Source organism: Neopelma chrysocephalum, unplaced genomic scaffold (assembly GCF_003984885.1).
Source record: "Neopelma chrysocephalum unplaced genomic scaffold, ASM398488v2 Primary Assembly neopelma1_129, whole genome shotgun sequence".
Classification (NCBI taxonomy): domain Eukaryota; kingdom Metazoa; phylum Chordata; class Aves; order Passeriformes; family Pipridae; genus Neopelma; species Neopelma chrysocephalum.
The window spans coordinates 493,708-505,121 of NW_020897791.1; the positions used below are offsets into that span (position 1 = coordinate 493,708).

General features: G+C 45.5%; 1 protein-coding gene across 1 annotated transcript; it reads right to left on the reverse strand.

The window, feature by feature from the left end:
* Positions 1 to 4,418: 4,418 nt before the first annotated feature.
* On the reverse strand, positions 4,419 to 8,772 carry LOC113974981 (prostate stem cell antigen-like). The gene is made up of 3 exons (XM_027698583.1): positions 8,563 to 8,772; positions 6,037 to 6,144; positions 4,419 to 4,867 (listed from the first exon to the last, which is right to left on the reverse strand). The coding sequence occupies exons 1-3, from the start codon at positions 8,612 to 8,614 to the stop codon at positions 4,656 to 4,658; spliced, it is 372 nt and encodes a 123-aa protein (XP_027554384.1). The 5' UTR covers positions 8,615 to 8,772; the 3' UTR covers positions 4,419 to 4,655.
* Between the last annotated feature and the right edge of the window lie 2,642 nt (positions 8,773 to 11,414).

An 11,414-nucleotide genomic window follows, 5' to 3' on the forward strand; every position in this document is an offset into this window, starting at 1 on the left:
AATTCAGAGGGTTGTTTTGGAGGCTGTTCTGTCGCTGACCTGGATGGAGAGTGAGGGTTTGTGCTTCTTCCAGAGCTGTGCCAGGGGGTTCCACCAGTCAGGGGGGTTTCCTGCCCTGTTCTTGGCTGTGTCTGTCCCAGTCAGGGCCTCTCCCAGTTGCACCTTCTTGAAGCTATTTAACCACAGAATATGAGGAGTTGGAAGAGACTCACAATCATTGAACCACAGAATGGTTTGGGTTGAAAGGGACCTTAAAGACCCCCCAGTTCCCACTCCCTGCCATGGGCAGGGACACCTTCCACCAGCCCAGGTTGCTCCAAGCCCCGTCCAACCTGGCCTTGGATACTTCCAGGGCTGGGGCAGCCACAGCTTCTCTGGGCAACCTGTGCCAGGGCCTCCCACTCACAGAGAACAATTCCTTCCTAATATCCAATTTAAACCTGTCCTCTGTCAGTGGGAAGACATTCCTCCTTGTCCTGTCACTCCAGGCCCTTGTCCAAAGTCCCTCTTCAGCTTTCTTGGAGCCCCTTAAGGTACTGAAAGGCCACAATAAGGTCTCCCCAGAGCCTTCTCTTCTCCAGGCTGACCAGCTCCAACTCTCTCAGCCTTTCCTCGTAGGAGAGGTTTTCCATCCCATCCTACTTGTCTCCAGTACATGAAAATACCCAGAGACGGTGAATCTCCAGGTAATCCCAAAGAAGAATCACTCAGTGGTCAATCCTGGGTTCCTTCCAGAGCATGTTCAGAGAAGAAATTGGGAGGAGGAATCATCCCTTCAGCCTCTAAGGGTGTAGACATCAGGTGTCAACATCAGGTGTCAACCACCAGCCTCTTGGCTCCCGGAAAAAACTCCCGAATTCTGCACTCAAGGAAAAGGTGTCATTGTCACATGGGACCAATGTGCTAAACCAGAGCTGAGCAGCCCCCATTCCTGCTCACCTATCTTATTTTTGGGAATGAATCCCCAAAATTCCCATCCCTGGAAGTGTCCAAGGCCAGGTTGGATGAGGTTCTGAGTAACCTGGAATGGGAAGGTGTCCCTGCCCATGGCAGGGGGTTGGAACTGGATGACCTTTAAGGTCCTTTCCAACCCAAACCATTTTATGATTCCATGGATGTGTTTGACCTCTCCAGAAATTGGGAGAAGCTCATCCAACATCCCTGGGGACTCCAGTGGCTCTGGCTCTGCTTAACATGCTTTGGCATTTAACTCCCAGTCTCCAGAAAGGACCATTGTGGACAAATTACTTGTTGGGAAAGGGACACTGGATGTGGACAGGCCTGGCTGGGAATTGTTTCAATAGTGTGTCAGGGACATTCTTACAGTTCAAGGAGGTGATTCCCTGGAATGGGGAGTTCATGGAGCTGGTCATCCATGCAGAGAAGAGCCTGGCTGGGAGGTGTGCAGCTGGATGAGCCCCTTTTCAGTGCTCTGACTCAGGAGGTTTGGAAAAGCTGGAATAAATCTCCCGGCTCATCCCATATCCTCCCACCGCCAATAACCAGACGGGACTCCTATAAACAAGGTGGTTCATCCTGGATTTTCCTTCGGGGGAAACCCCTTCCCTGCTTCCTACAATTAGCAGCTTGTTAATGCCTTGCATCCCAAGGATTTACCTCTTTCACAACAGCAGGCAGCATCATTATCTTCTGCCATCCCACTGCCTTCATCCCAAATGGGATGCTGGCCCTCATCCCATGGTTTTGGGTCCCCCAGGTGACTCATCTCCACCAGGGAGATGATTCTTTTTATTTAAAGATGGCTCTGCACATCCTTTGAAGTTCCAATAATTCTTAAGGTGTGAGAGAGGAAAATGGGCCTCTTGGCCAATCTCCCTCCCCTCTTAATCCTCCTCCCAGTGCTGCCCCGACTTCCCAGCTCTTTGACTTCATGGCTCTTGTTGCTCCCACCCAGGTCCATCTCCACACTCTTCCTTGCCTTCTTTTGTGGTATTTTATAAGAAAGCCTTTTTGATGCACTGGCCTTAACCAGAATGTTTTCTACCTTGTTTCTCAGATCTCTTCATATTTGTTTTGCTCGAAAAACCTACTTAAGAGTTTCTTTCAGGTCTCTTTGTACTTTCCCTGCTGCTTTTGTCAAAGGATCTCCCGGTGCAAGGTGGGAAAATAGAGGTTTATATCCATAAAATAAACCACCTGGAGAAGGCAAACCATAATTTAGAGTTTATAACTATGTAGAGAAGCTGTAAGAGTATATGAGAGTTTGCCTTGCTCTCAGGCACCTCATTGGTACCAGGATCCAAGAGGGCTTGAAGTGGTTTTTCACATATTTGAAGCTGGAGTGTTGGGACATTCCTTGCACCAGGAAAAGTGGGCAAAACATGGTGTTTGTATCAGTGTCAGAGGTTGTTCTAAGCCACTTCTTCATCAGATGTGAAGTGAATCCACATGTGACAGGTAGAGACAGACAAACAAGAGGTCCCATAAATGGGGAAAGGTCATGGAATTTTGGAATCACAGGATGGTTTGGGTTGGAAGGGAACTTAAAATCATCTTGTTCCACCCCCCTGCCATGGGCAGGGACACCTTCCACCAGCCCAGGTTGCTCCAAGCCCCGTCCAACCTGGCCTTGGACACTTCCAGGGCTGGGGCAGCCACAGTTTCTCTGGGCAACCTGTGCCAGGGCCTCCCCACCTTCCCGGGGAAGAATTCCTTCCTTATATCCAATCTAAATCCACCCTCTTTCAGCTGAAGGCATTATCATGGATGAAGAAGGAAAATACCTATTGTAAGGAAGGGAATAAAGGTTGTGTGGGTATCTCATGACCTCAACAAATCTTCTGGAAACACCAGTCTCACCTTCCTGTTCAGCACTCCTAGTCCTGTCCTGAGGGCGCCTCAGGAAGAGAGGAGTCAGCTCCCTGCTTTTCCCTACATCCCCCACTCTTGTTTCCCTCTGCGTTTTCCCCAAACTTGCCTCCTCCCCATCCCTCACTGACTGTGTCTCACCTGGGGTGGAACTGGGGGGTGTCCCACCAGGTGGGTGCTCCATCAAGGAGGGGGAAAATGGATCAAGGAGGAACTTGCCCATGTGGAACAAGGTCCTTCAGAGGATGCCACTATGGCCAGGATGGAGACTGGCAATCCCAAAATTGATTTACTTGACCAGGATACCGTGGATACCAGGATACCAGGACACCTTTCCAATTTACTCCAGTGGTTGTTGCCCACCATGGTGCTCCAGGCACCTGAATGTGCAGTCCTGCCCACCATCCCAAGCTTTGGGAAGGTGTGGGAATGGCTGTGGGAATATGTAGCAGGGAAGGTGAGCTCTGCTGTTGCCTCACATGGTGCAGGGTCCCAGGGTCTGTAGGTCACCAGTAAGTCCCCCTTCAGGTGTGATGGCTCTTCACAGGTTTGCTCAGAGAATGTGCCCTCCAGAGTTTGTCATAAGCCAGAGCCCCTCAAGCTTTGGAGGGACAGCTGCCACCTCTATTCTGCTGTGCCATGGAACCTCTCAGAACCTACAGAATCCCAGAATCATTGAGGTTGGAAAAGACCTCCAAGACTATCGAGTCCACCCTGTGGCTGATCCCCACATTGTCCCCCAGCCTAGAGCACTGAGTGCCACGTCCAGTCCTTCCCTGGACACCTCCAGGGATGGAAACTCCAGACCTCCCTGGGCAGCCCCTTCCAGTGCCTGACCGCCCTTTCTGTGAAGAAATTCCTCCTGATGTCCAACCTGACCCTCTCATCCTGTCACTGATTCCCTGGGAGCAGAGCCCGACCCCCACCTGGCTACAAACTCCTGTCAGGGAGTTGTAAAGAGCAAAAAGGTCCCCCCTGAGCATCCTTTTCTTCAGGTAGATCCCCCCCAGCTCCCTGAGCTGGACTTATTCTCCAGACCTTCCCCAGCTCCGTTCCCTTCTCTGGACACGCTCCAGCCCCTCAATGTCTTTCTTGTCATGAGGGGCCCAAGACTGGATGCTGGACTTGAGGTGTGGCCTCACCAGTGAACTTACTGAGGGGGCCCTCGATCCCCTCACCCAGATCATCAATAAACTGATTATTGAACAGGACTGGCCCCAAGAGTGATCCCTTGGGGACACCACCAGTGACCAGCCACCAGCTGGATGTGGCACCATTCCCTCCCCATCACTCACGGGGTCTCCAGCCAGCCAGTTCCTAACCCAGCCAAGAGTTCACCTTGTCCAAGTCATTTCCAGGAGAATGCCATGGAAACAGCATCAAAGGCTTTACTGAAGCCCAGGCAGATGCATCCCCAGCCTTTCCCAGCCTTTCCCTCATCCTCTAGATGGGATTCCTGGTCACACAAGGAGATCAGCTCACATAACCCAGCAAGGACCGAGGTTGAACCAGACGCACAACACCCCCCCTGCAGCGGCTGCTGGGGCAGAAACAGGGGGCTGAGTGATAAACAGGCCACACTCTGACACTTGATTTGGACATAAGTTTATTTTAGGTGTTTTGCAGGCAGCGTGAACACATATTTTCTGATCTGGTAGCGCTACAGCTTTGCAATAAAGGTGAAGAAGAAGCTGTCATCTGGCAAACAGAGCCATCAGCTCCAAGGGTGCTGGGTGTCCAACACACCTCATTGCTCCTGGTTACAATTCCTGTTGTTAGATGGGTGCTCCGAGACTTTCTGTGGTCATGGGAGGCCTCTTGGCTCCTCACAACTTGTTGTTGAGGAAGATCCAGAGCACACCAGCTGCTACCCCTCCTGCCATGCCATAGCTGGACCTCACGGAGCCCACGGCATTGGTGTTGCAGAGGTCACTGCTGCAGCAGGAGACGTTCCTGTTGCCCACGTTGAAGTCCTGGTAGGAGATTTCACAGGACGACTCACAGCCCTTGTTGATGATGCTGAAGAGCCCTACAACCCCTGGGAGGAAAGCAGGACCATCACTACAGGGACTCAGTGCAAGCCAAGCCTCTCGGGACTGAGTAATAATTCTTATCCAAGCTCATTTCTTGGCAAAAAAGTCAGAGAATCACAGCATGGTTTGGGTTGGAAGGGACATTCCAACCCCCTGCCATGGACAGGGACACCTTCCACCAGCCCAGGTTGCTACAAACCCTGTCCAACTTGGCCTGGAACACTTCCAGGGATGAGGCAGCCACAGCTTCTCTGGGAATTCTATTCCAGCATCTCACCACCTTCCCAGGTTGGAATTTCTTCCCAATGTCCCATCCAACCCTGCCCTCTGTCAGTGTTAATCCCTATCCCACACATATTTGTTTCAGGAGCCTTTCAACACCCAGGAAACCAATCTGTGCCCATTTCAGATGGCAGAGTTGTTGTTTGATTTGTTCCTGAGAGGCACAGCCCAATTTTTTGGCCAGTTTCTGCTGTTTTCCAGCAGATTTCAGTCTCTAAAAAATCTCCCGATCCTGTGCAATCTATTCCAGGCACCAACTTTTTGCCATAGGCTATAAATAGGGCCAAGTGTGTTATACAGCTTGTCAGCTCTCCTGTCTGGGAATATCATGGATTTGCACATTTCCAACCAGGATAATTCCTAGTGGAAATGTTACATCTATTACCTGACAGTGAGGAGTTTGAACATCTCATTGATGTCCCTGTGTCTAAGAGCAGCTGAGCTGTCACCACAGATCTGAAGAGGGCAAACCAGATCAGGAATGGGAGAATAAAATCACAAAGACACACAGATGTCTCCATTCAGAGCTGGATGGAGGAGGAATTCTCTCAATTTCCTTGAAATCACCGAAAATCAGCTCTCAAGTGAAGCTCCTCCTGACTTCACAACGAGGTTTCACCAGACTCAGCCCCTCACATTTTAATTCCTGTTTGCAAGTATTTCAAAGCCATAAATTTGATTATTTCCCTCATAAGCAAACGATTTTGGGTGTTATGAAAGAGAATTAAAGCTGATTTTGTAACAGGTGAGAGACATTTGCACTCTGAGCTTTGATCCTTGATCACCCCTGGTGTATCTGGACTAGTTGAGGTTGGACTGGACACCTGAGGCTGGGAACAAGTTTGGTTGCAAAATTCCAGGTAGGACATTTCCCCCCCTCCCTTTTCCTTACGGATCACATCTGTCTTGCACGTGTCCTTGTCAGCAGTGCATGTCGTCTTGGTCATACACTTGGAGTTGCTGAGCTGGTTCTTGCAGGTGTAACACTGCAGAGATGAACCTGCAAGAGACCAAGAGGGGTCAGAAGTCAAATAACAGAACCATAAAATTGTAGAATTACGGGAAAATTTTGGGTTGGAAGGGACCTTCAAGGTCATCCAGTTGCAACCATGCCATGGGCAGGGACACCTTCCACTGTCCCAGGTTGCTCAGAGCCTCATCCTTGAATATTTCAAGGGATGAGGGATCTGGACATCTCTGGGCAACCTGATCCAGTGTTTTACCACCCTCATGGTAAAAAATGTCTTCATTACAGGAGACCTAAATCAACCTTCTTTTAATTTTAAACAATTACCCCTTGTCCTACTGCAACACACTCTCCTAAAAACTTTGTCTCCAGCTCTCTTGGAGCCCCTTTAGGCCCTGGAAGGGGCTCTCAGGTCTCCCTGGAGCCTTCTCTTCTCCAGAGGAACCTCCACAGCTCTCCCAGCCTGGCTCCAGAGCAGAGGGGCTCCAGCCCTTGGAGCATCTCCGTGGCCTCCTCTGGACTTGCTCCAACAGGTCCTGTGAGGACACCAGAGCAGGACACAGAACTGGAGGTGAGGAAATTATTTTACACCACTCATGGCTCATCTGAGGCTTTCCAGGGAACCCACAGAGTGCTTGCACTGGGAAACAGGACCATTCCTATGGATCCTCAAAGGACGATGGCACTTCTGCTTCTGGAAAAAAATGGCTTTTTCCATTTTCTTTTTTTTGTGGGGAATAATGCATCTGCTTGAGGTGAGGGTCACGTTTTGCGGCTGCTGAAGATATTTCAGATTTCAAATTGAAAGATCCCTTTCAACCCGTTTCTCAGTTTGACCAATTTGTGACATGTATTTTCCAGCACCTCCTCTTAGAAACCAAAATGCAAACTAAGCCTTCTCCTCCCTCTGAATCCCATTTTCCCACCCCCTCTTGGACACATCCGTGGCGGATGAAAATCAATGTAAACACCTGCTGTGCTGCTGTGCATGTCAAGCAAAGGCAGGAGAAGCCTTGCAGCTCACAAGTGTCCAGCCCTGACGAAAAATAGTCCCCAGAGGAGTGAAATCAACTTTTATTGAGTGAAATCTTAATTTTTATTCATTTCTTAATTTTTATTAATTTTTAAAATTCTGTTAATTTGACAAAATTTTATTATTTTTATTGATTTTTTAATTAATTTTATTAATTTTGTTCTTATTATCTCCTCGTGCCCCATGGCAGCACTGGAGCCTTGCAGGTGTGATTTTATATATATATATATATATACACACACACAGATACACTTTATACATATGGACTTTATATATATATATATATATGGACTTCATATACATGGACTTTTTATATATGAAGTTTTTTATATATGTATGGACTTTATATATGTATATAGACTTATATATATATAGACTTTTTATATATGGAGGTTTTTATATATATATGGACTTTATATATATTTATGGACTTCATATATATAGACTTTTTATATATGGACTTTTTATATATATATGGACTTATATATATACGGACTTTATATATATATATGGTCTCTAGCTCCATGACCACCAAGCTTGTATTATGAATCCCCCAAATCATTACCCTAAAGCCTGAAATCCCAAATTAGGAAGAGGATTTCCAGTATTTAGAGAAAAGCCTCGATTAAAAGTCAGGGTTTCTCAGAGCAGGAACAAGAAGTGGTTCGAGGCACTTGGTCCCCCTCTGTCCAAGCTGTTCTGATGTAGAAATAAGGAGCCAAACCCCAATTTATGGGAGTGCTGCACTTTGCTCTCACATTGACGTGACTTTTAATGCATTGAAAGTCAAATTTCGAGCACTCTGATGGAAGCTGGAAGAAGGGAAGTTCTGCAAGACCTTCCTTCAGCATCCTCTGCTGACTGAGGAACATTTCTGTTCAAATCTGCTTCTCCTCTTCTCTGGTAATAAGAAAAATCTGCTTTAAACTCCTTCTTTTTCCCTGACAGTGTCCAAATCCCAATCCAAATTCCCATCCAGTCTATTAAATAACACCTCAGGACATTCTCCTTTTTCCTGTCCTCCTAAAATCCTGACCAGCAGCATCAGGGGCCACTTTTGAAATGAAGAGACAGAAAAGACGTTGGAAGGAAACTCACCTTTGCGGAGATGTTGCAATTTGGAAAGCCTGGGAAGCAGAAAAATAATCCTCCCATCCCCTCTTAACCCCTCCCTTCCTTTCATAATAATAAGGTCTGGTTTAAATAGCTTGGATTTCAATGAATTCAGGTTTATAGATGATTTATCCCTCCTGGATTGCACCATCACCATGGTGGGACTGTGAGATTTTCCCCATCAAAAAGCAAATTCCTCGGGATGCCGAGGTGCCAGCATTCCCTCCCTCTGTTCCAAACCCCACGGGAAGCTTTTCCTGCTGGCTGGAGATCCTCTGGAAGGGGATGCAGGGCAGGTGCCTTACCTGAGTCCACGCACAGGAGGGCTCCCAGCAGGAGCACGAGGAAAACCTTCATCTTGGAACGACCTCGGTGGGGCTGGGCAGGGGCTGGTCCCTCGTGGGGCACCTTAAATACCTTGGCAGGCACAGGTTGGGCATGCCCAGAAGGGCATCTTTTGTGGGCACAGGAGCTCTCAGCTCGCTGGACCAAGGGAGGGGCGGCTTTGCGGTGCCTGAGATTTGTGTCAAGGTGCCTCTCCTACCTCCTCCCTGCCCCTCTCTCAGCTCCCAGCGGCTCCTCTCCGCCCTTCCACCCCCTCCTCCCCTCGGGCAAAGTGGTCACACAAGTGGAAAAAGCCCCAAATTCTTGGGAACAAGGACGGCCTTCTGAGTTTCTCCCGAGCCAGTGAGGCTGCAGTGGCAGCCCGTGAACGAGGCTCTCCACCCACACGGCCGCCCTGAGTGGAGCTATTGTGTTCAAATCAAGGACAAAACGTTCTTTTAATAAACAACTCCAGCTATTTATCTCCGTGTGTGAGTGATACTCATGTGATAACAAGGTATGTGCTGGCGAGGTATGTGGAGAAATGGAAGTTCATTGGCCTTTTCCAGGTCGTTCCAGGACCTTTTCAAGGTTCCTATGTATTGTCCATATTCTCGTAAAAATTATTGGACAGTTCTTAATTTTAATAATTTTTAAAAATTTTATTAATTTTCATTAATTTTAATATTTTCCTTAATTTTATTAATTGTGTTGATTTAAAATTTTTATTAATTTTATTAATTTTTATTAATTTTATTAATTTTTATTAAATTTTTAAATTTTTCTTAATTTTATTAATTGTGTTGATTTTTAATTTTTATTAATTTTATTAATTTTTATTAAATTTATTAATTTTCCTTAATTTTATTAATGTTGTTGATTTAAAATTTTTATTATTTTTATTAATTTTATTAATTTATTAATTCATATTAATTTTATTAATGTTGCTGATTTTTCATTTTTATTAATGTCATTGCTTTTGTTAATTTTTATTAATTTTATTAATTTTGTTAATTTTTATGAATTTTACTAATTTTTATTAACGTTATTAATTTTTATTAATTTATTAATTATGTTGATTTTTTATTTTATAAATTTTATTAATTGCATTAATTGTCATTAATTTCTTAATTTTGTTATTTTTGTTGATTTTTCATTTTTATTAATTTTATTAATGTTATTTTTATTAATATTTATTTGTTTTATGATTTTTAATTAATTTTATTAAATTTTATTAATTTTATTAATTTTTATGGGTGTTGAAACCAGAGGGACTTTCTGGTGGTTTCGGTCACATTTTTCGCTGTGACACAAATCTTTTTGTGTGCCAGTCCCTCTGCCTGGCACAGGTTGGGCATGTTTTTGCCACTCGACTCACATCACATGTAAAGTCAACAACCCGGGCTTGTCAAAAAAATGCCACTTCTCCTCACAGAGAGGGTGAGTTGAGCTGCATTCCAACCTCGAGGGAATGTTTGCTCTGGTGGCTTGTCCGGAGTCCTCTCCAATTCCTCCCATCCTGTGACCACTTCTCAGGACATGCCAGGGCAAAAGAAAACGGGCTCTTTTTTCTAAATTCAATGCTTAATTTCGTTATTTTCCCCCCTGAAATCTCAAGAATTAGTCCTTTGTAGTAATTTCCTTCAGGGAGTTGCTCTTGTGCAGTTCAGCTCTCAGGACTTCCCAAATTTTAGGTTGTCCTTGATCAGCAGCTGTGGGATGAGTGAGGGAGGGTCAGCTGGACTAAAACCTCTGCCCTGATTTACACCAGTGGAGAATCCAGTGCTGGACATGATTTTACAATTCCTGCTTCTCCTGTGGGGATCTCAAGCACTTCCACTTGGACTCTTCTGTGTAAAAAATACCTGAAAAATCAGTCCAACACCTTCTTTCTGTGTCTATTGACTTCTACTCCATCAGATTTTTGCAGAGCATCTCATTTATAGCCAATTTTATGGATAAAAAATAAGGCAACACGTTCTCAGACTGATTTTCCTTATTCAGAGATATTTAAGGTTATTTTTCTCTTTTTAATCCCTTATGATTGTCCCTGTGGGGTTTGTTCCTTTATTAGGGAAGAAAAACAGGGCAAGGGGGAAAACAAAACCTCCCGCTCAAATCCATTAATTCATTAAATATTTTTTTCCTTCAAAAAAACCTCATGGATAAGAAAGTTGGAGAACTCTTTTCATCTTCAGCAGCTTGATTTTCTGCCACTCAAACTCTCCCAGAACTATTATTTTTGTTATTTTTTTTCAACATTAAAAGGGTTTCCAGCAAAGACCAAAACCTGTGGCACTGTGAAAGAGAAACTTTGAGCTAAGAGCTTGTCCATCCTCCAATCCTGCTGTGGGACATCCCAGGAATTCCTGTATCCTGATAGAAATTGCTGATTCTCCCTGTTTTTTGGAACGTTCAGGTGCAGTTCCTGCCCGACTCCTGAAGATGGCAAACATGTCCCGTTATAATTCCACATCCATTAACAGGCAGTTATCCATAGGACTGTGTGTGTATCCTGTTGTTTGATTTTCCCGAGGTTATAAAACCCCCAGTTCCTCTACTTTCGTGGAAAAGACCATCCATTTCCCGTGGGAACCCAATGATGTCAACAAATCACTTGGGTTTGGGTTTTTTTTAAAGTTATTTTATGTTGTCACTGCAGATTCCTGATGGATCCAGGTCTGGAGCTCCCTGTTTGGGAAGGAGGGAAACAGGACTGGATTATTTGCTCTGACCCTGGTGATGGATCATGGCACAGAGCATGGTGTCATGGATTGAGCTGGAAATTTGAGGATAAGAAGGGCAATAAGTGCCTGGGAAATCTAGACAGAGA